Raw genomic sequence first — 25,048 nt, 5'->3', positions numbered from 1 at the left:
CCCCCCCCCCCGCACCATGCTGGTAAGGCAGACATTTTACCAACTGAGCCATCTTCCCAGCCCTTCTGTTCATACCTTTAAGACCCCCTTTTCCATGTTTATAACAGAGTGTTAGTGGAGTCAGGTACCATGGAAAGCTGGCTGAGTGTGAAGGCAGGGTGCAGCCTGATGAAGGAAGGATCCTGTCACCAACACTAAGAAAGGAAAGGAAGGGGAAAGTCGACTGAGCGGAAGGGGAGGTCTAGGTGAGTTGGTTGTGATGGATACTCTACTAACCTGGTAGGGAATTCAGAAGCTAGACAGACCCTTCAGAGCTGCCTGGATTTAGAGCAAACAGAGCAGGACTTTATAACACCTTGACAGCCAATCATGCTGGGAGGGCTCTGTATCCAAGGAAGAGAGATACAATCTTAGATGAATGGCTTGTTTCATCCGGTTTGTGTGTTGGAGACAGGGAACTGGGAGCAAGGTCTATTGCCTCGGGCACTGTGGTCATTGGGATGCTTATTTTTTTAGTTCAGAACTGGATCAGTAGGGGATCTGGATGATGAAAAACATCTTGTGCTCCTAATTCTTTAGGCAACTGTTTTCTGAGGTAGATAATGGAATGAAAAAATATACTTCTTTTTATTTCTTCTTATTAGCAAATAAACACTGCAAACATCAATGTAATGGAAGTACAACATAAAGGTTGTAGACTGATGGGGTCTAATGTACAATGCTACCTCCCCTGTGCTAATTGCCTATCTCAGTTAAGGCAGCCTTTTATGCAGGAAGACTTTCAAGATGCTCTTAAGGCAAGTTGAAGTGCATTCATGCAATAAATTTGGCTGGAAATTTTCACTGGAGGGAGGTGGCTTCTCCAAGGATCCCTGAGTGTCAACATTTTGTAATAGCATTAGAAGATAAAAATGTTCACAGGGAATCACAGTGAGCTGCAAACAGAATTATGTCTCTGTCCTTCATCTTGATCACTAGTGGGTGATCAGAGCTCATGCTGGATGCCTGCAAAGATAGATGTGTGGCCACCAGTACTTTCCACTCTGTGCACATATGAAGACTATGCTTTGATTTGTGGCAGAGGCCATACTTTGCAAAACCTGTCACCGTTTGCAACTTAGAGTTAGCTCAAAGCTTTGTTGGAAAAAAAGAGCTATTCTAATCCTGATCACTGTACACCAGACTGATGTGTCAACTAAATAAACAACACTATACTCCTCATTATACGGGAAGCCTTTGCCCAAGCTGTAACTGTCTCTTGGTTTCTACTTGGCTTTATCAAACTTGGTTTGGTGGCAGATAAAATGGCTGTAGAAGGCATACTCATTAAATGGAGGCCTGGTGATACCAAATGGGTAAGGTGAGCATGCTGGGGGTCTGTACAGAAATGGTGTTGTATATGATCATGACATTTGAAGGTGTGCTCAGAATGCAGTAGGGGTGTGATACAACCATGTAAAATTTCTCTTCTCATGCTCATTGTAGATTTAGTTTTCTTTGCAGAGTAGTTGGCCAGTGTCTCTATGAGTTCATTTGTAACTGTGGGGGAGGCATTAGGAGAAGACAAAAAGAAGAGAGGGTCAAGTTGCTGTTTAGCAGATTTTTCGTTCTTTAAGTTCAATCACATTAGCCTTGACCTCTGAGATAGACAACCATGAACTTTTCTCAAAGCTGGTTCTTGCTGTACATTTGAGCCAATTATGGCCTCACCATATGTGAGGCTTCATGTGCATTCAAGAGTCTCCTTGTGATTAAACTCTGTTCACCCATCATAGAACAGGTTGATTTATTTCATTTGCAATTGAGATTTCCTTCTCCCTGAGTCTTGTACGTCTTAAAGTATATTGAGAGCATTTTCACTTTGTGTAACCATTGGGCTTGTGGAAACTCACAGGATGAGATTTCCCATTTGAGAATCACCAAGACCCTGTTTACAAGAAAATCAAGCAGATATCTCCTTCAAGCAGCACCTATTCTAGATGAGTTGTTCTGTCAATGGGCTTTCTTTTCTATCTTTTTTCCCTTGTGGTTCTCTGCAGGTCCCTGACAAGTGTTGGAATAATTAAGCTTCATTGTCTCAGATACCCACTTGTCTTAGTCATTTTAAGCTGCTATAAAAAATGTCATAAAAGAGACAGCTTATCAACAACACAAGTTTAGTTTTCATAGTTCTGACGGCTGACAAGTCTAAGATCATTGGCTCTAGCAGATCTGGTGTCTAGTGAAGACTTCCTCTTTGGTTTGTAGAGGCAGCTTTTCTGTGGATCCACTCAAGGTGGAAAGGGCAAGGCATCTCTCCGGAGTCTCCTATAAAAGGACATTAATCCCATTTCTAAGATCTTCGCCTATAAGACTTAACATTGCTCAATAGACAATAGGTTAGAGAATTTATTAACAGGAAGGGACAACAAACACTTAGTCCAAATCACAACTCTAACCTTCAATGGAAGACTGGCTACTTTTGCTTGAAGAATACTCCTTGTGTCATAGAGGAAATCCAAGGAGCAGGGTCTAGCCTAAGTTCGGAATGGGCACACATACTGCCATTAATTATTCTACTCTGAAGTAATTCCCTTTCTTCTTTGTATCTATTGTTGCTGCTTCATCTTCCCTACGTTTTTGACTTCTGTAGCCTTTGAGGGCTCATCTCTGTTAAGCCCAGTGGAGACAGGCATGAAAAGCAGCATGGCTCCATTAGCAGGAAGACTCACCGCCCAGTGGATAAACACAGCTTCCACTTTGGGTAGGCTGGGGTCAATGTGACAAGTCCAAGCATAAGAAACATGCATTACTCTGGCAAAGCTGAGGGGATGGCAGCTCTCACTGCCCAACTAGGGTCTTGAGATACAAGTAGGATATTTCCCAGCCTGTATTTTTTTTCAATAGCTGGCATTCAAGAAATATGTGGCTGTTTCTTAGCTATTTGTTCCTGGGATAAGAAATCGCTATATAATTTTGCTTACAGGCCCAATTTCTTGGTCTCTTGTAACTATACTTTAAAGCCTGGGTTGTTGGGGGTTGGAGGAGGAAATGTTCCCTGAAGAGGGACACAGTTGTGTTAGCCTAGACTATTTCAAAATGGACAGGGACTCTCAGATGTAAGGTGAGGACATAGATTAAGAGAAGTGACACCATTACTGGGAACAAATCAGGGAGAAATGGACAGAGAGAGGACAAGGCTGAGAGGGTATTCATTTTGAGGTTTCAGATTCTTGTAGCTATATACTAGAGCCAAAATACAGGCTTTGATATCTCAAAGTAGCAGGTAAAATGGAGCTTAAAATGAGAGAAATTTAAAATGGCTTCTCCCTTAAAGGGAAAGGGAGAAGAATGTGTTCAGAATTATCTGTGTGTATATGCATGTGTTTGTGCACATGTGCATGCATGTACCTATGTGTTACAGAGATCAATCTAAGACCCGTGGCACTATATGGGTTAGAAAGCAGGCCCTCTTCTATTGGTTGCTGCTCTAAAATCAAGCACAGCCACACAAACAGTCTAGCTATGAGTATTTTAATGTATGGCTTGGAGGCATAGTTTAAGCTCACTCTGAGTTGTATATCTTATTATCAGAACAACCACTAGAGAATAAGCTATGTTAAAAGAGAATGCAAGTAAACCTGGCACGGGGATACACACCTGTCATTTCTATTGTTCAGAAGCTCAAAGCAGGAGGACTTCAAGCACAAAGTCTCCTGAGACTGTAGAGTGAGTAGAGTCAGCTCAAGTCCAGCCTGGGAGGCCTACTGAGAACCCACACCATTTCTTTAATGGACAGTGAGCGGGACAGTGAGTATATAGGCTCAATTGTAAAGCATAACATATGAGACCTCTTCTTCATTCTTCAGTACTATGGGGGCTGTGTTACTAACAGTATATGTTATTATTGGTTTCCATAGCTAAACATCAGGTACATTGTGGATGAATGTACTTACACCAAAAATTCAAAATTCCAAAACATTTTTTTTCTACTGAAAATTTTGAAAATAAAAAATCTATGAGAAAAATATGAACATGAACATATGCATCCATTTGATTCATAATCCCCATGGCTATCTGATTGATTTTTCCATTTCTTCCCTTTCTCTTATATTTTGACTACTCTAGGATGAGTCCTCCATGTTCTTCCAGTTTGGTCCATCCATTGAACAGCAAGCTTCTGTCATGCTCAACATCATGGAAGAATACGACTGGTACATCTTCTCCATTGTCACCACCTACTTCCCCGGCTACCAGGACTTTGTGAACAAGATCCGCAGCACTATCGAGAATAGCTTCGTGGGCTGGGAGCTTGAGGAAGTCCTCCTGCTAGACATGTCTCTAGATGACGGCGACTCTAAGATTCAGAATCAGCTGAAGAAGCTCCAAAGCCCCATCATTCTCCTCTATTGCACAAAGGAGGAAGCCACCTACATCTTCGAAGTGGCTAACTCAGTTGGGCTCACTGGCTACGGTTACACATGGATTGTGCCCAGTCTGGTGGCAGGGGATACGGACACGGTGCCTTCAGAGTTTCCCACGGGGCTTATCTCTGTGTCATATGATGAATGGGACTATGGCCTTCCTGCCAGAGTGAGAGATGGGATTGCCATCATCACCACTGCTGCCTCGGACATGCTGTCCGAACACAGTTTCATCCCTGAGCCCAAGAGTAGTTGCTACAACACCCATGAGAAGAGGATCTACCAGTCTAATATGCTGAATAGGTGAGTGTGGAACTATACTGCATGAGCGCATGATGGGGACGAGGAGAGAGCCTCAAAGGCGGGGCTTGGAGGTGGACCAAAGGTGGGACCAGGGAAAGGGCATTCAGGATGGCAGCAGGCTGAAGGCTGGCGCTGAAATGGTGCTTGGTCATGGTCGGGGGAACATTTACTTAAACCTTGCTCTTTTGTGTTCTTATTCTAACAAATAGTAAATCAATTGGTATGCTCGCCTGGCACACACAAAGCCAAACCTGGGTTCTATCCCCACACTTGGAGTGGAAGTACACATTTGCAGTCCCAGCTCATGGGAGAGCAGGAGAATCAGAAGTTCAAAGTTGTCATCTGCATGCAGCTAGGGCAGCCTGGGGCATGTAAAACCCTGTATCTCCCAACCCCACACACATGTACACATGCATACACACATGCATACATACGAACTCACATATACACATGCACACATGTGAACATATACAAACTCACATACATACATGCACACACATATGCACACATACAAACTCACACACATGCACACATGAACACATACAAAGCCCCATACACACATACACAGAAGTATACACATGCACACACACACACACACACACACACACACACACACACACATACAGGAGGCAGGTCTCAATTATTGAGTACCTACTATGTGCTAAATGTTACTGTAAGAGTTTGTATATTTCACCTCACTTAATCTCTTAATCCTATTAGTCAAGTTTTTTTTTAAAAAAATCATTTCCATTTTATACTGTATGAGAATAAGGCTTATAGACACAGATTGTCTTCAATCAAAATGTGAGTAGGTCTACTTGGGACCAAGGCCAGGCCTCTCTGATCCCTGAGTATTAGGCTTTGAAGAAGGGACAAGAGGAGTCAACTTTCCTTTGGAAAGTTGCTGTATTGGAGGAAGTGGATAACAGCCTCCATGGATGTATTAGCTTGTGAAGTGTTCATCCCTTAAAGAAATAGACATGGCCTCCTTACCATTGCTCCACAGCTGTCTTCATGCATGTCTCACGTGCATGCTGTAGGAGATGCTCCTTTCAGTCCAGTTTGTTGCAAGGCCAAGACTGTTTCAGTGCCCCCGTACCCCCTTTGCTTTGAGAGAACACTGGAAGGAAACAATTTAAAGGTAGGAACAATGACATCTTGGCCCATGGTTTCAGAGGCATCAGGTCATGATTGACAGGCTCTGAGGCTTCTGACCCATAATGAGTGAGAGGACACCGAGGTGGAGAGAATGTGGCAAGGAAGGCAGCTTACCTCATAGGATGCACAAAACAGAGAGAAACGGGGAGATACCAGGTACATCCTTCAAAAGTTTGCCCCAATTCCTCAAGCAGGGGCCCACCTTCCAAAGCTCTTACCACATCCTAAAATAGTTCCGTCAACTGGGCACCAGCCATGGATCACATGAGCCCCAGTGAAGGATGTTTCACAGTCAGAGCTTCCCCTGTGGAATGCTGTGATGCCGTGTCCCTGACCTCACATCATCTGAGACAACCATGACTGATCTATGTATGCCCTTTTGGAAGTTGATTGACAGCATGAGGGGATCTTATACCACTCCTTTGTGATTTTTGTGTTTTTGTAAAAAGGCCCTGTATGTAGGCTGTACAGATCCAAACAAAACAGAACACAAAGAGGAAAACTAAAATGACCTGAAGTATATATGATTCAATTAACCATATCTAATTAAGTTAGTTAGGAACCACCCTCAATATCTTGCTATCCATCTGTATCTATATGGGTTTAAATGTACACTTTACACAGTGGAGCTATGGCCTGTTGTTGAATAGCTGGCTTTCTTTTGTACAACAGCATGCTTTGAACACACCCATGTAAAGATTTATTTTGAAATATTTAAATAGGACATTAAGAATGTTCTCCAGAAACCCTGTATCCTCAGGTTCCCACCATTTAGCTCCCGAAAGGCTAGAATGTAGCCTGAGAAAGTTAAAACATGTTTGGTCAAGGTTCACATGAGTCAGTGTGTTTAATCTCTGAAGGGAAGTTGATCTATAGTCTCTAAGCAAAGCTTTTAATCTAGAGTTAAAATGAAAAGCAGCTTTATTGGCTGTTTATTTCTGAACAAATGGCCACTGACTCAATATCTCCATATTCTCTGAGTTTACATCTCTAGTCACACCCTAGCCCGGGTTCATATTTCATCCTCCGCTCTCCTTTTTGAGGTACTAGGAATCAAACTTAGGATCCTCTGTGTGTGTTAGTCCAGTGCTATACCATCGAGCTGTAACCTCTTCTCCCCCCCCCCCCGCCCTCCACACCTTTGTTTACATTTTATTTTGATTCAGGGTCTGACTAAGTTGCCTAGACTGGCTTTGAATTCTCTCTGCAGCCCGGACAGTCCTTGAACTTGTAATTGTTCCATACCAGCCTCCTGTGTAGCTGGAATTACAAAGTGTGCTTCAAACAGGGAAGGCATTTCTTTTGATACTGTGGACACTTGGAAATCATGTCTCCAAATCTGAACTGGTCCAACTCCTTTCCCATCCCCAGATTCCTAACCGAAATTTATACCATCTGAGATGTGTCCTATTAGAGGAGTAATGAAATCAAAATCCCCAAGCTCTCCTTAGCCCTTTGTTTTCCTTATATCTCATGGCCAGCATGCTGCACTCCACGGGTTCAAGTCTCTGGGCATCTCTGGAATGCCTTTGCTGTGTTCTTCTTTCCCACGGCACCCCTGCCCATCTTCTTCCCTACGCTGCAGGCCTCTTGGTTGCTCTGCCTCTTTGCAATCCGTGCAGCAACCAGAGTGATCTACAGTTGAACTCGATTTCATCGCCCGCCTGGTTCATGCTTTCCAGTAGCGGTTTTTATTGCTGCTCTAATAAGGAAGAGTCTCCTTAATATGGTTTATAAAGTTTTACACAGCATGGGCTCTGCCTGTCTCTGCAAAACCGTCTCAGGCCTTCTCTCCCTCCAACATGACCTTCCCAAAGCACTGAACACACTTCAGGTTTTTTTATTTTTTAAAATTCGCTAGGGTCTCTCTTGCTTGCAACTCGCATTCTGTCATCGTGTCTCATCGGGAGCCCCAGGCTGGAACTTGCAGCTTAGTCCAGGATGATGATTTAAACTCCCGACGACCTAGCCTCTGCTAGGGTTACAGGTATACATCACCACATCCAGCTTATGTGTATGTGTGCTGGGCATCAAGTCCAAGGCTTTAATCGTGCTAAGCAAGCACATTGCCCCAACGCGACATCTCTAGCCCTCCTCGCTTTAAACACTCTAGCAAGCCCTTTGTCACCAGCAAACACAGGCAAATGCTCTTTTGCCCGCCCGGTGCTTGTCATTGCTGGCTCTCCATTTGTCTTGACTGGCACTCTGAAGAAGTTACTTGTAAGCCTTAGACTGACATCCCCCATTACAGAAGCTCACTCAATCTAATGCTTTCCTAATTAAGGTGCCTTCCAAAATTGCTCTGGCAGAGCAGGCAGCAGCTTTCTGTCCTTCCCCGTCTCTCTGTCCTTATTCTAACACAGTGTGTGACATGGGGAAGGATGCGAGTGAGGTCCTCCAGGACCCAGTGCTCGTCCAGGCTGCAGAGGAGGGCAGCCTGCCTTGCTCTCTGAGGTGGGAACCCTTCCCGTAGAGTCGGTTCCGCAGACCCATGCACTTTTCTGTTATTTTTAGTGTTCAATTCAAATCTGATTCATGTCAGCTTCCCAAGTATTTGCTGATTAAAACCAAAGCCAAAGGCCAAGGACTACTGAGACCAAAACATCTGTCAAACAGCACAAATCAAGGGAAGGGAACAGAACGTTAAGCCCATAAAAGCAGTTCAAGCTTGCCCGCTCGCCCGCTTTTCTCTTAAACCTTCCCCCAGGGTAAACGGCAACCTTCAGGTATATTATTTCTGGCTTAGCTTATCTTACACCAGAGTGTAAATGTCACCTCTGGAACCAAGGCCCCTCTCCACACATCCCTGAGACCACCATTAGTTTAACCTTTGTTCAGCATCTCTTGGGTCTGAGAGGCCCCATGAGGTCCATGAGGAGGTTTCTCTCTCTGGCTCTCGTATACTCTCTTTACTTACATTTAAGTCAAGATGAGCTCATATTACTACACAGGAGTGATAACTCTGAGCTAGGAGCATGCTACCTGTTTGAGGTCAACTTTGGCTACACAGTGGGTTTCAGATCAGCCTGTATACAGTATAAGAAGATCCTGTCAAAAAAAAAAAAGGCCACCCACCCTCATAGGAAAATCAACACATTGAGCCATGGATGCCCCAGTCCATTGTCTTGGGTGTAGCTGACCAGAAGCAACAAGGCAGGGGCTACACAATGTAGATTGTTCGCACAGTTGCAGGCTTTAGAGAGGAGAGAGCAGAGCATGCAGGGTCTGCCATCACTGGATTTCTACAGCCTGTTGCCCAGTAGCTTCTGCATGCTCCCTCCACTTCTCTACCTGGTGGACATGCTCTTTCACCTCAGTTCCTGTTATCCCTCCCCCTAAGTGTCTACCTGACCGCTAGGCACCAATTCCTGGCCTCTGCTCCTCCCTCCTATTGCATCTTTTCCTCCTCTCCATCCTCTCCCCTTCCCCTCTCCTGTCAAGTGCAGCTTTTGGGGCTTTTTGGCTCCAATCTGCAGCCTTTGATGGGGATATTTTAGTAGATTATTTTAAGCGAGCTCAGAAAGGCTGGTGTTATCTAGCTGGGACTCATAATGTGCTCTCCCCAGGCCTGAGGTACCATCACCAGGTTTGGACTTCTGGAGACCTCCCTGGGATTCAATTAGGCACTCTTTGTCTCAGAGATTCTCCCTCTGAAATAAGACTCGCCCCTTGCCAGAGCTCTGGTCTCATTAGGGTCACTCTTTTAAATAACAACCCAAGCAGCTGCACTATTTAGCCACAGCAGGAAATCTTTGCAAATAAAATAGCTGCAAAGGGTTGGCTGTTGAATGAGGAAAAAGGTCCCTTTGGCAGGCTGTTCCTTTCCTCAATCACAGCCCAGAAAGGTAGGCTCCTCTGGAGAATTCCAAGAGTGGCCCAGACACTAGAGGACATTAGGAATGGGGAACAGGAAGGGGGCTTCTCTTAGCCCCAGGTTCTGTCCTCCCAGAAATATTAAGAGGAGATTGAGCTCTTACTTACATCCACTGAATCATGGCTTTCTTCTCATGTGTGGTGAGTTCCTCCAGGAACCAGGATAAGAGATTATATGAAGAGCCAGGGAGATGGCTCATTCAGTAAAGAGCAAATCTACATCCCGAGCATGCAGGAAGAAGCCCCGACATGATGATGTGTGTCTATAATCCTAACTCTGGGAAGGCAGAGACCAGAGAACCCTTATGGCTTAGAGGCCAGCAAGGCATGTCAAGTCACTGAGCCCCAGATCCAGTGAGAGACCCTATCTAAAAAAAACAAGAACTTAGTGACTGACAGAGGAAGACAACTGATGTTGATCTCTGAGCTCCATACATGCATATAAGTATGTGCATACATACCTGGACACACAAGCACATATGCATGGACATGTACACATGCATACTACACCACACACATACACACAGGGAAGGGGGTTGGAGGAGGATTCATGGGCTTGCATCTCAATGACAGATACGTATTTATGATTTATTTGTTTAGCAATCCAAGGATGTTTCTTAAAAAAAATGACCCTCCAAGAGATCCCTTGCATAATCTCAGATCATTACCATATAAATGGTTTATATCAAGGATCAGTTTAAACCTGAAGCTTGACTACCTGGAGATCTGGTGGTTATGTCTGGGGAGGCTCTAGGTTGATTGGAGAACTTTACTATTCTCTCTGTCTCTGTCTGTCTGTCTGTCTGTCTGTCTGTCTGTCTCTCTCTCTCTTTCTCTCTGTCTTTCTCTCCCCTTCTCCATCCATCTGCCATCTACTTGCCTAACTTCACATACAAAGTACAGTGGTTCATGTCTTTAATTCCAGAAGTGAGAAGGGTGAGAGAGGAGGATTGTTTGTGGACAATGGAGTCTGTCTAGTGAGACCCTGTCTCAAAGATTACAAATGACTCAAACTAAGGAACAGAACAGAGCTCAGTGAACTCTGACCTCTGGATAGACAGGGAACATAAGGCTTGGTGTAAGTCCACCTTACACACTGCACGGGATGTACATCTGCAGAAATAATATTTGTTATTCATATGAAATTCAAGTTTAACGAGGCTCCTGTTTCTTACTTGCTAATCTAAGAGCTCTAATTTGTACATTAATAAGAACTAATTTACTTTGGAACCATGTCACATCCATTTATGCCTTATTAATAAATACAGTACAATGCCCTGCCACAATGCAGGCCATGCTGAGAGAGGGATTTACTCCAGCTGGGAACTTCATTTGATGGAAAGAACAGGAGAATTTCTTGTGGCTAGTGAAGGGTCCTCTACTGAGAAACATCTACAAATCTTTTGATACCAGATTATCTGAACTATTTTGAAGAAACGACTAGCTCCATTGTCACATAGCTAGAGAAGAATTGTAAGGCACTAGTAAGCATGGGTCTACATTTCTTCCTTTACCCTTCCCAGGGAGAATTCATGGCTATTTTCTTTTTCAATGTGCAGGCTAATACTCTGTTGGGTTCTTTCTATCACTCGGGTGATGGCGCATCTGCCTTGTACTTCTGGGTTCTTTTAAAAATCCCAAGAACCTAGTGCTTCTGCTGTCTCTGCTCAGCGGCGGATGGAACTTGGAGGAAGAGCAGATGCTACTTGAGAAAGATGGATCTTAATATAGCTGTCCTCTTATGAATCTTGCCTAACGATCCCCCCTACCCCCCAGTGACTTCAGTTCTCTTATTCTATGCTGGTTTTGCACTTTCCCTACATTCTTCCTTCTCAGTGAATGATTCCATCTCATCTCAGTGAAGGACTGGACTCACCCCAGCCTGGCCATGGAGGAATGGGGAATAGAGATATGAAAAAAGGTGCATTGTTAAGTCCTTATTAACTGAGCTGTGATGAACATAATCTTCCAGCAACCTTGAGGCCAGTGCCCGGGTTTTGGAACCTCTGCGTCAGCTGGCTGCTCTCATGGGATGGCCACTTGACTCTCTTGGCCTGGAAAATGCTGGGAGCTTAAGAAATAAACAAAGAATTAAAAGCATTGGATTTAAATTGTATGAAGAAGAGCTGATTGGTCATTTCCATCTGTTTTGCTATCAAATGTCCACTAAGCAGCAAGTGTAGGCAGGTTTGCAGTAAGGCAGACATGTGTGTTCAGTTTATATATCTAAATGCAGTGTAGTTGCTAACCAGGTAAAAGGTTATGTGAACATGTGGCTGTAAGTGGAGGAGCTGCTCTAGTGGTCCTTACCTTGTCAGACAAAGCCACTAAAGAATCTAAAGAAAGCCTTTCATATGAATGGTTTTGAAAAGCAAGAGCCACCTGTGTATACTGGAAGCGACTCTATCCACTCAGTGGTTTTAATAGGGCATGGAAACTGGGAACAGGACTGAAGGATCTATGAACTATATTATAAGATGTATTCAATGTATATATTGCAAGCATAACAAAGCAGATATGAAGAATAATCAGGTGTGAGGATTGTTTAAATTATTATATGTAAGTACACTGTAGCTGTCTTCAGACACACCAAGACGAGAACATCAGATCTCATTACAGATGGTTGTGAGCCACCATGTGGCTGCTGGGATTTGAACTCAGGACCTTCGGAATAACAGTCGATTGTTTAAATTATTATTTGCTCTGGTCTACTGTCCCTAATATTGTGTAGACTAATTTCAGTCAGCTGATTTTTTGTAAAAAACCTTATTTATGTGATTGCATGTGCGTCTATATGTGGGTATATGCATGCGTGCAGGTGCCCAGGGAAGCCAAAGGAGGGCATCGGATCCCTTGGAGCTGGAGCTCCAGGAAGCTGGGAGCCATCTGACATGGATGGGAGGAACAGACTTCAGTCCTGGGCAGCAGAAAGGAGGGCTCTGAACCACTGAGCAGTCTCGCCAACCCCAAGTGATTGGTTTTTTTCTTCATAGGTATTCACTAATGCTCAATGTTGAGACTGTTATATAATTATTTCTTTGATCATTATTTTATTCTAAGTCTGATTTGCAAGATTTAAAATTTACCCAAGGAATTTATCTCTTCCTCCTTCATTTCTTGTCTTTCTTCTGTCCTTTCTCTTTCTTTAAAAAGTGACATATAAGAGAATTAAAATGAAGTAAGACAAGCGTTAACTATGCAAGGACATTGCATGTCTGTAGGAAGATGCCATGGCACCCTGTCACTGGGAAGGAGTAGAATTCTCTTGGAGAGTCAAAACCAGAATCAGAGAAGGATTGGCAGATCTCACTTGGCAGAAGAGATTCCATCTCTGAAATGATAGGGTTGGAACCAGGGAGATAGGTTAAAAAGGGGGGGGGGTATCCTGTACACAGGGAAATGCAGTACTCACCGGCCAGGCAATAGGAGGAATTATGTTATTCAACATTTGCAAAAGTTCTGATGCAAATGTTCTCACGAGACATCCACTGGTCACCATATTTAAAAGTGTAATCTGTCCCTCTCACCCTTCCAACCATCTCTGTCTCTTTCTACTGCCCTACTTCCCTCTATGACACACAACAGACAGCTAACTGCAGTTCGTCTTTAAAGGTTTTCCTTACTCTCTCCTTCCAGTCCATTTCAAGCTCCAAATGTTTTGTCTTTAATGAATGCTTATACTCCTACAATAGATGATAAGCAGATAGATGGTGAATATACATTAGGTCAGAGCATGAAGAAAGATAGTAAGTGTAACTTAAAGAGAGGTAGAGAGAGAGGGGAACGAGAGAGAGGGGAGAGAGAGAGAGAGAGAGACAGAGAGACAGAGAGATGGAGAGATAGAGAGAGAGAGACACAGAGAGAGAGAGGCAGAGAGGCAGAAAGGAAGAGAAAAGGAGAAGGAGAGGGAGATGAGAAAAAGGGAGATATGGAGGGAAGGGGAGACAGAGAGGGGATGGGAGAGAAAGAGAGAAAAAGAGAGGGGGGATGGAGGGAGGGGACAGGGAGAGGGAGAGGTAGGAGAGATGGAGGGAGGAGAAGATGGAGAGGAAGATGGAGAGGGAGAGGTGGGGAGGGAGAGGGAAAAGGAGAGGAAGAGGGAGAGCACAGATAGCAAAATAGCTGGCCCAGAACTTACTGTGTAGAACAAAATGGCCTCAAACTCACAGTGATCCACCTGCTTCCACCTCCTGAGTGCTGAGACTTTTAATCATCTTGTATTTTTAAGAAACCTGAATCCCAGGAACTTTGGCAGACCTGGGTTGCACCTGTGTGAACCTGTGTGGCACAGAGTGAAGCTCTGGGGAAAGACCCCTTTCCCTTTGCACAGCTGGTGCTGCGCAGCTGGTGCTCATCGTCCCAACCTCTCACCACCCTTGTCTTCCTCGGGAATGATGCAAAGAGGAATTTTGTGAATTTGAGAATAGATTTGCAGAGGTTACTTATCTGTTAGAGGCTGGCAGGCCCGAAGCCCAGTGGTCCTGATGGCTGGCACAGTGTTAACCAGGGAGCCCAGGGCTGGCTGTTAACTTTTGCCCTCATCTGACTGCATCCATAAAACTTGTGCTGTTCCTCTGCTTCTTAACCCAGACTAAGAGACAAAAATCCCATTTAATGAGAAATGAAGCTGGCATTATTTAGAGATTGAGTGGGAGTTGTTTTTCTGTCTGCTTTCTTTTTCCACCAGAGGATAAAGGATGGGGGTTTCCAGGAAGCTAGAGGACTGTCATTTATGGCTATAGACATGAGCTAGAGACTGGCGTAAGGGCTGGATCCCAGCTGGTTATGGTTAGCTGGGCAAACACTGATGTCTTGAGAGCAGTGATAAGCATATGGCCTTTGCAGCCATGTGAGATCTGGTGTTTTAGACAAATAGTGGTTTAGGACTTTCTCTCTCATGGTACAGACAGTGGGGCATGGGTGGTTGCATCCTAGAGACAGTTCACCAGTACCTGAGATGCCCAATATGGATTTGGAAAAAGTGGACATTCAGGATGGCTGTTAAGGTGTCTGAAGTGGCACTGTAGATAGCCCTTGAGTAGAGACCAAGGAAGGAGTAGGTTGAAAGTACCAGCTACACACAAGAAACCTTTCTTGGGCTTTCAAGGTTTTCCCAATGGCATGCTATCTTGTGGCAGTGTCTGGAGAGGTGAGCATACCCAGACTGGCATCAGTCCCCAAGCTGGGTAGGCTGGTCACACATGAAGGAACTGCTGCTGACAGATTAGAGCTCCCTGCTGCTGAAGTCTGTTCTCTCTTGTCTAGCTTCCAGTGGCAGCAGCTGGCCATGGGCTGCCCACAGCACCCTCACTGCTCAGGCTGCATCTCCCCATTCATTATTGTTTCTCGCCCACCCCATCTCCTCCTTTATCCCCTTCTGTCTTTTCTTTCCTGGATGGTGTTGTGTTCATTGATCTCTGACTGGCCTTCTCTTTTCGGCTGGTTTTCATTGAAGAGCTTTGACAGTTTTCTATGTTCATGAGTGACCTCATGGGCAGTTCTTACAATGCATTTACCTGGAGTCACCTAGTGAATCCTGCATATACAACGAGTGCCTGTGTGTGCATGTGCCAAAAAAGTTGAGCATCATCAAGAGAGGTAGGTAAAACAGGTAGAATTACTTACCTAGTTTTTCCTATTGCTAAGACTGTATTGACTATGGGGTAGAATTGGAGAAACCCTTTAAGCTATAATTCGCTCTCACCCCATTGAATCTTCACAGGGTAGCTCCTTGGTGAGTTCTAGTTTTTAAGTCTTGATGGGGACGAGGATGGCAGTTATTTAACCAAAGCCTTTGTGTTTGATCAAAAGAGAAGAAACTTGGGCTGGGGATATACAAATCAGTGATAGAGCATTTGCCTAGTACATGCAAGGACCTCAGTTCAGTCCCATTAGAAGAAAAATGGAAGGAAGAAAGGAGGTGTAGAAGTCAAGTGACTGTACATTTCTAACTAGGCATAGATGTCCTACTTTACTTAAGTTACACTCTCCCTGGACAAAACAACAAAATAGCCACAGAAGTCACGCTGGTCAGTAGCATGTTCATTCTGAGTGGAGTGGACATCTTTACGATCCCCAGCAAGAGATTACAAGTAGAAGGTCCAAGAGGAGACACGGGTCATCATTTGACCCGTGTCAAAAACCCGATGGTCAAAAACTGCAAGTTGTTCATTATCGTGCCTAAGAATCATGAGAAGAAAAGTGAGCATTTTCATGCAGGCAATTGACATGTGTATCGCCTCATGTAACTATGGCAACAAGCCTGCCCAGGCCTTGCAGTCATCAGTGTGCATGGGCAATGGCCATCAACAGGAAGAACCCAGGTGCTTCCTTTTCTCTTACACAAAGGCAGGTCCGGGCACTCCCAGCACAGCTCTCTATCTCTCTCTTCCTCTCTCTCTTTCTCTTCTCCTCTTTGAACAAGTCTGCCAGGAACTTTGCTTAAGCAAACATAGCCCAATAGAAGACTATCAGAATGTACTTAATTATTACATAGACTTGAATAGTGGGACACATTCCTGCTTATTATTGCCTATGTAGAGGAAAAACATAGTGTGTGTGTATGTTTGTTTGTTTGTGTGTGTGTGTGTGTGTGTGTGTGTGTGTGTGTGTGTATGTAGATGAGTATGATTTAGACTACTAGTGAAATACTGACTCTACAGGCTACACAGGACCATCATCTGCATCACTCTGGAGCCACATCTCACAATTATTTACACATAGACATGATATTTTATTTGATGGCAATAGTCAACAAGCACTTCTGTTGCTTAACCAATGAGGAAAGAAAAGAAGCTCTCTGAGCTAACATTACTGACACCACATTTGTAGGGACTGTTTTAATTCAGAGCCAACCTAGTCAAATTATCTGTGTTTTGAAGGAAGCTGTGAACAGTATCCATAACCTAATTTCAACAAAATAGTGACCGCATTCACTGTCCAGAGCCACATGGTAGCGATGCGACTCCCTGGACTAGGCTCTTGCTAGTTCCCATCTGGGTGTGGTCTACCTCACTCTGCCCAAGATGGCTGTCAAAACTCCATACTCAAGCGATAAAGTTAATATGAGAAAGCAGAGGGCAGGTTCTTTTCTTTTTAGGGGATTCTTAAAATTGCCACACTTACCCTCTACTGGCCAGAAGTCATCCTATGCTCCCAGACAGCTGCAGGGCCAGCTGAGTGGTTCAGCTTCTAACCTGGCCAGCAACATGCCTACATTAGAAAAATGAAGTTCTGTGATCCTGAGACCAGCTGAGTAGTTCAGCTTCTAACCTGGACAGAAACAGGCCTACATTAGAAAACAAGGTTCTGTGATCCTGAGAACATCATGGTTTGGTAGGCAATGAATAGTCTCTCACATACTTGCTTATGTGACTCCCTAGAACACAACAGCTTAGGGATAATACAAACAGTGGTAGGGATCAGGTAGACCAGCTGACAGCATTACCAAAGGATGATTGAAATGGGACAGCATTAGGGAAACCCAGCAAAAGACCCTGAGAAGCACCAGAGGGAGACTACTGGGGGAAACGCAAACACCCTGAAGTATGAATGGTCTCCATGTAGCGAAACAGCATAGTCGTTGTGAAGTCATCAATGGAAACTTAAATCACATTGATTATCCTTGGTTTTAGGATCTCTTACCTTTAGAAAATTTCCATTAAAAGGCTTCCTGTAATCAGGACCAAAAAGGAGGCTTGGGATTTAAAAACGCTAAGCTTCAGCAATTTAGTAAAATTATTTTTTTAAGGGTTGTTGAATGACTACTATGTGCCAAGTATTCTGTGGAGCATCATTTAATCTGAAGAAGATAGCCCAGAGCATTATTGCCTTCATGTTTTTCAGGTTAGAAAAATGGGGATCGAACAGAGTGGACCACATTTACATTTGACTTGCAGATGGGTTCCCATTTCCAACCCACACTGTACAAATCTCAGAGGCAGTGGGCCCCGGGTTGCCGACCCACCTTCGACTGCTTCCTTTCCCACAATGCTGAGTCAAATGTGAAGGACTTTGATTCGGATGAGCATAGCAATTAACTCACAGGACAGAATGGAACAGAATCAAGAATTTCTTCCTTAGGTTGGCAGATGGTTTGCTGTGTAAAGTACTTGCAGTACAGAGTTCAAATCCCAAGGACCCACACAATGCAGTGGTAGTGTGGGTTTATAATTCCAGCACTCCTTTGTTGGGATCAAAGGTGGGCACAGGGGAACCCCTGGAAACTCCCAGACCAGCTAGCTTGACATATGCAGCAGGAGACAAGAGACTATGCCTCAAATAAGGTGGTGAGAACTGACAGCCAAGAATATTCTCTAATTTCTGTGTGTTTGTGTCCACACTCAGTAAATGAACACCCCCCACACACACATGCCCATACATACACTCACACAATGAACACACACACATAGCCACATACACAAATAAAGACACCCTGCAGACATATATGTGCACTACTCTCTGCTCAACCATGAGAAACCCAGAGTGAGCCTGGGGGCGACATCTGGTACATGTGTATTAAAGGCATCTACACTGATCCCAGGGGATGCCACTTTGTCATTGGATTCACTTTGCATTGATGTTGTGGGCTCCTTTCTTTTCACACAAGGAAGGATGATGTATCTTTCTTACTCTGGCCTCATATGTCCCCGAGTTCTTTATCTCAGACATGGAAACCCCCACACAATCACTCCACTCCTGAGAATCTTGTGATGAAAGAGTGCTGCCTGTGCCCTGGACTACTCACTGCTGGCCCTCCCCGCCCTTGGGGGTTGAGGCGAGGTGGCACAGAGTCCATGGCACAGACTCGGGAGCAGGTAAGAAGTGCAGTGGCAAGCTCATCTGTGCTCTGCTGCAAGCTCCATTCACACCCTCCACCTGTGCTCCATCCATCCCAAGAGAGCATCTCTTCTACACAACAGATCCTGGTTGACTGGCATTGTCTACCTCAACAGTCCTTGGTCTCTCCAGTCTTCAGTTAGGTCCTCCTATAAGAGATGCCTTTACGGCTAGGCATTTACATAGAGGTAGCTGCCGAAATCCCTCCTACAAAGGAGGAGACAAACATTTTGTTCTAGAGTCTGTTGGCTCTCAGAGAGGTAAGAGGAACATTGAAAATATTCTCGTGGACATGTGTTAAGACAAAGCAAGACCTTGACCTCTGTCTTGATTTACAGATGTCCTCCAGGGCCACCGTTCATTTTTGACAGGTTAGGTAAGTTTGGACTAATTCAAGTCGGCATAGATCCTTCCAGAAACCAGACTGGAAGGAAACAGAGGTGGGGAAGTGCTGCTGGGGAAGAAACAGGGCTGAACTGGGGCCAGTTTTCTGTATTTCACAAATGATGTTTATACTTGGTTTACTTGGTAACATATGCAGTAGGTGTTTGCACTCCCTTTTCTATACTAAGACTTGTCCAAGGTTCTGGAAGATGCAAATGCTACCCAGCATGCACTGTGATTGGCCTCAGGAGGAGTGGGGCATCCGCAAAAAGATCCCTTTAATTTGCAGTCTTAGACTCACTCTTCTGGCAACACAAAGTGAATCACCCAAGAGGCTGGCAAAGCACGCGGAAGGAACAAAGATCAGCATTAAAGAGGACACTGGCTGGAGCTCTCAGGAATTTTCTGGCGCTTCTTTAGGACCCAAAGGATCTTTTGTGATTGAGACCAGGGTAGTGAAGTTAAGGAGAGAACACATTCTTCCATCCCAAGTTCCAATTTAACTAGTTGACCTCCTGGTCAGATTATTCACCCCTGAAAACTCAAATGAGCATGGGAGAATATTCCTCTGAGATGCACCCCAATCCCTCCCCCCACGCACATACACGCACACTTGGTGTGTTCACTCACCCACAAGTTTAAAAATAGGAGCCATGGTGTTGCCATGACTCCCAGTGCTACTCAGTGCTTCTTCCCTCGGCTGCGCTTTCCCTTCGGAGCAGATTTATAAAAGCGAGAATCTGGCTCAGAGCGGCCTCTAGCGGCGGCACAATCCTTAGGGAAGCGCGTCCTTCCCCAGTTCAGCCCGGTCCCCAAAATAACCCACCAGGGGCAAGTAGAATCCTGGGGCGTTTTGAGCCCTTCTCCAGAGGATCAGCTTTTCGCAGCCCTGTCCTCATAGTCATGGTAACAGGCCGATGCCTGATGTATGCTATCAAGTGGGAAGGGGCAGCTGATGGGAGATTTGCAGCCCACGACTTTGTGTAGGATAGTGTAGGGTAGCAGTAGGTGCTGGTGGTCGAGGGAATGGTGGCATTGCTGCACACCAAGTAAGGGAGAGTTGCTGTGATCAGCAGCTAGCGTTCTTTTTTATTCCAGATAGAGGAGGCTTTGAACGCTGCGTTATCACCTGGTAATGAGTCAACAGGCTCGGGGAAGTGTTGACAAGCTGGCTTCCTTGCCTGCTGTCTTTGCTGGTTTCCCCTCCCTGTGTTCTGAATCCTCAGCTTCTTGTTGCCCGTTGCATGGAAGCGCTTAGGGAGACTGTACAGAGGGTCTGACCTAGCACAAAGTCTAACTCAGAAGGACCACAAAGGGGTACAGGCTCGGAAACGATGTGTATCAGGGCTTGGAGGTTGATCCCAGCACCCAGGGGCTTCGAACCACCCTGTTGTCATTTGTGTGGCCCAGATGAACGGAATAGGGTAGAATGACATTTCACATGGATTTGAAACCTGGTGTTCATGAGAGAATTCTTTCCTTCTCTTCCCTCCTGAAGATCAATCTAAAAACTATAATTGTTGCTGGTGTTGGGAACCTCAAATCCTGGAAAGGGTACAAGCTGTGAACATTTATCTCATGAGAAGAAATCCTGATTCTCTCATGCACTTCATCCCTTTAGCTGACATTTGTGGGTCTACTTTATGCAGAGAGATGCCTTTCTGTCAGCACGGTGGGCAGCAGAAGCATCGAAATGAGTCAGCTTTAAGGGGGTCTTCACTTCAACCTGTATACAGACAAAAGACACTGAACTTAAAAGCTTCCAGTATGATGTGTGTCCTGGCCCTGATGAGAAATGGATGCATTGCTAAATTTTTGGAGCACACAGGGGGCTTTACAATGAAAGTTTTTCATGCTGGAAAATGATGTTCTTTGTATTACTACACTGTTATTTTATTTAATGGAATTGCAGACTGGAGTGCAGGAAGGTGAAAATAGTATTTAAGATGAGGAGCAACGGGTGAGCGCTACAGTGAGGAGAGTGAGATAGATGTCCACCTTCTGCCTCTCCCTGCTGCCTTCTCCTTCTGAGCAGTGAGTCCCATTGGTCCCTATCCCAGGGTGGCAGGGGCTGGTAGGTACTTTTATAATGTGTGGCATTTAAATTTTTGTGGTTCTGACTGGGCTCTATCTTGGCACGGTTCTGTGAGCCAGGGAGGCCAAAGCACAGCTCTGTGATTGTATTAAGAAACACAATTAAGGAATATTGCATTTGCAGAACAGACAAGTGCCAACTGTCTGATTAAAGACTTGGAGGAGATGTTATGTTTCGCCAAAGAAGTAAGAAGACAAAGGGAAAAAGTGCTGCGTTGTTCTCGTTAGTTCTCTGTGATTTGTACGAGAAGCACAGCAGAGCCTCAGGCACACTTACCACAGAGGCATCATTAGGTGATTGCTGCCATTGGCTTTAACCAGACTTCCACGTACCCAGTCATCTCCCCCACAAGCACAAGTTTTGCATCTAATCCTTACATTTATCAGATTCGGGCTTTATGAAATGAGTAGGAGGGGTGGGAATCTAGGGTTCTTGTTCCCCTCCAAATAGAGACTCCAACAGAGTGGTTATATGAGCTTTCCTACATCCCCTCACCAATAACGTAACACAAGAAAAGAGCTAATCACCACTCGTAAATAGCATTTATTAATTGCTTTACAGTGCTTGCTCCCCTTTGGGAAGCAGCCAGGCATTTCTTGTGTAGCATATTCTAATATTCAGCTGGCTTCTTGAGGTTTGATAGAAAAATATCTTACACAGGCAGACAGTCGAATTCTTATTTTACACACGACTTAATGCCAGGCTCTGCAAGCAAAACTATGTATTTAGCATTATAAGCATTTCTGGATTTTCTATCCAACAGGCACACAAATTCTTCACTGGAGGTTACAGATGGTTGAAAGACAGATAGCAGCCACACTATACTCTCAGACCGGTATAGACTCATGGATTTTAGTAGCTTAGAGCCTGTGGCCATTCTCCAATGCCCCTAGCTCTTTATACTTCCCTTCCCTGGCTGGTGTTCTTGTCCTCCTGCCTGATGTGATCTGAGCCTCATGCTATGCTGGCCACTTGGTACTGGTATTGTATGAATTATGTAGGAAGTAGCAAAGACATGATAGTTAACCTGCCCAGAGCATCTCCAAATTGCCCCCATCTATCTAGGTTTGCATGTCCAGTCAAAGGGGCTAACTCAGAGATGCCAATGGAAACCTGGGCCAGTGCATTTGAATATCAATAGAGTGCTCACCTGACATCTTTTCTCTCTATGCCACGAACCATGATGGTTATGTGTCTCGGTGCTGGGTGGACTGGGGAGTGTTCTTTGTCTCTACTGCAAAGGTAAAATTCTAAAGTGAAAAATGGCAGGAAGCACAGCATTAAGTCGGCCTCCCAGATCCCCTGGGTCCTGTGTAAAGGTCATATGTGCTAAGTCTGTGGGTCTGTCATTCCAGAAGTGACATGTGCTTCCGACCAAAGTTATTTATTTCCAGAAATTAAAAAAAAAAAAAAAGATCCTTGTGTTTTCCATCCCTTCTGAGCCCTGAGAAGGGAGCCTACTTATTTGGCTGAAGCAGCTGTCGAAATCAGTCATTCCGGCTATTAGTAAGCAACTGGGAATATGGGTATAAAAAAGAAAAGAATTTGACAGGAGACATAAAGGAACAGGATCTCACTGATGGGAAACACAGCAGACATGAACAAGGTCAGCGCATGGTCCTCGATGCCCAGGTCCAGAGCCTCTGCTGGCAGGCTCCCAGAACATGCCTTTAGTCCAGATTGCAAGAGCCACACATGTTGCTGCATGGGGACCAGCCTCATGGCAGGAACATACAAGCTTTAACCTGTCAGCAGTGTGCCATAAGAGAGAGAAAACCTTGCTCCTGGAAGTTGAGTTCAAATCTTCCAGAAGTGTCATGTGCTCAAAATTTCCTCAAATATGTTTTTCATTCTCTCACAAAGGATTCCAAGTCCAAAGGCATGGTCTGACCCTCGAGGGTCCAGATCCAGGAAGCCGATGATGCAAACCCATCAATTCAGGAACCTTGCTTTTGTAGGCAGAGGTCAGGACAGGGCTACAGTAGTCTTCTCAAACCAAATGTGAAGGAGGAAGATTTCATAGCATTTGGCTAATAACAATTGAATATGCTGCACATTGAGATTTGGACATCTTGAGAGGAAAACTCATTTCTCCCCAAATCTCTGGTGGTTCCCTTCCAGGAACAGGATGAGGCCCAGAGTCTTAAGCTAGCCTCTGGGACACCTGGGCCTGCCCTTGTTGATTGGACCGATTTTTATCTAACTGTCATATCCTTCCACATGGCCTGCTTTCTGGAACACACACCACATTAGATCTAGCAACATCACATGGCACAGGCGACATGGCTGGCCACCCTCTAAGCAAATAGTCTTCCTGCTCCCCATACTTAGAGCAACCACTGACACTCACGTCCCTTTCTTTTTATCCCTCTAAGATGTAGCCTGTGTTTCCTCCTCTATGAAGCCTTCTCTGACAGTCAGCAGATGGGAATTCACCTTCCCACACTCCTTTGTCCATCCCTCTATTTTAGCAGGCTGGTGTGCACATGGGTCAAACTAAAAATACATGTGGGATACTGATAGGTTAGAACATCCCATACATGTTTTGTAGTCTCCTTAAGTAGGACTCAGTGCATGGTAAGCACCGCCTTTTTTTTTTTATCATTAACTTGCATTCTTAGACAGTTTCATACATGTAGATAATGAATTGAGAACTTCCAACTGCATTCTCTTTCAAATCTCCCTCTTGCCTCTTTCATTCCCCTTTATTGCTTCGAAGCCCTCAACCACATTTCCGTCTTTTTTTGTTTTCTTCTATGACCCACTGATTTTGACCAGAGCTGTGTATGTGACTACAGGTTTGAAGCTATATATTGGAGTCTGGTGGTATCACTGTTGGGTATGTAAGTGAAGGCAATGACTGCCTCACCCCCGGAACCTGCCTGTAGCCAATAGTTCAGCAGGGAAGGGGTAGAGCCATGGACAGATGAAGCAGTATAGGATTGAAAGGCAGGATTTGTACCTGTGGAGTGGAAAGCTTATCACTCTCTGTAAAGACTAAATGTGCTCTCTTTCATGTGTGAAGGTGATTTTGCAGATTCACTGATAGGAAAATCGGGCTTTGAATTTCAGCATTTGTTTTATGTGAGAGTGTTCACACGGTCTGATACCTAATCATTACTGTCATGTACTTGGTAGTAATTCCTCTCTGCCCTTCATTCCTTTCATGTGTACAGCTGGTCAGACTCCCCTCATTCCTGCACAGTAACCCTAAGTGAAGTCACTCTCTCCTCTTTACTTCCATCCTTACCAAACTCGTTAACTTGCCCCTAGATTCTGTAGCAAGCTTCTCTGTGTTCTCTCTTACACATCACTGAATCACCTTACCCACTCTCCACTTTAAATGGTTCACATCTCACTTGGATCGTTTTTTTGCAAGTGATAAAGGACCTATAGTGACTTCACTTAGAAATCCACCCTCCCTGCATCCCATCAGCCTGCTCTCAGATCTCAGAAGGCACTCTCCCAGGCGCAGCCCTTTCCATACACCACCAGAACAAGGTGCTGTGGTGGAAAGGCTCCTCAGAAGGCAGGAGAGCATGACACTTCCCCAGCTAAGTGCAGTTGCTTCCCGGCCAGCAAGTCATTCGCCTTTTCTGATTTCCTCGTAGTATCATAGGAGAGGTGTTTGCTAGGAAAGAATGGGTCTGGGAGACTGGGGCCTTCTCTTCCTTCTAATTCTGAAGTTCTTTGATTCTCTGATAGTAGGGAGGATTGGGCCTTTCCTTGAACGATGCTCCATAAGAGGCCTGAACAGGAAGCTCAGGCTGATTCATACACAGGATGGTACAGCTGCTGACCACACACCTGGAGGGAAGGAAGCTTAAGGGCCACAGAGTAAGCTTGTGCCTTGAGTCTACGCTCTGTGGCACTGGCTGCACTCTTTTCTAGACTTAGCTTGAGTTCTCTTAGCTAAGCTTTTGATTCACTTGATAAAGGAAAACAAATAGGTCAGATCTGATTTTCTGTGATTGAAGGGTCCATTTTATGCTCT

The 25,048-nt window shown here is 44.8% G+C and overlaps 1 protein-coding gene across 7 annotated transcripts in view; it reads left to right on the top strand.

Moving 5' to 3' along the window:
- Grin2b (glutamate ionotropic receptor NMDA type subunit 2B) overlaps nt 1-25,048 on the top strand; it is a 504,020-nt gene that overhangs the window by 294,532 nt on the left and 184,440 nt on the right. For all 7 annotated transcript variants that reach the window (XM_031383668.1, XM_031383665.1, XM_031383667.1 and 4 more), the window contains one exon: nt 4,108-4,706. In XM_031383668.1, coding sequence (XP_031239528.1) covers nt 4,108-4,706 — 599 coding nt within the window. The remainder of the gene's footprint in view (nt 1-4,107; nt 4,707-25,048) is intronic.

This window comes from Mastomys coucha, unplaced genomic scaffold, assembly GCF_008632895.1.
Source record: "Mastomys coucha isolate ucsf_1 unplaced genomic scaffold, UCSF_Mcou_1 pScaffold20, whole genome shotgun sequence".
Taxonomy (NCBI): domain Eukaryota; kingdom Metazoa; phylum Chordata; class Mammalia; order Rodentia; family Muridae; genus Mastomys; species Mastomys coucha.
The sequence above is the reverse complement of the archived record's forward strand: the minus strand, read 5'-3'. Positions and strand labels throughout refer to the sequence as shown.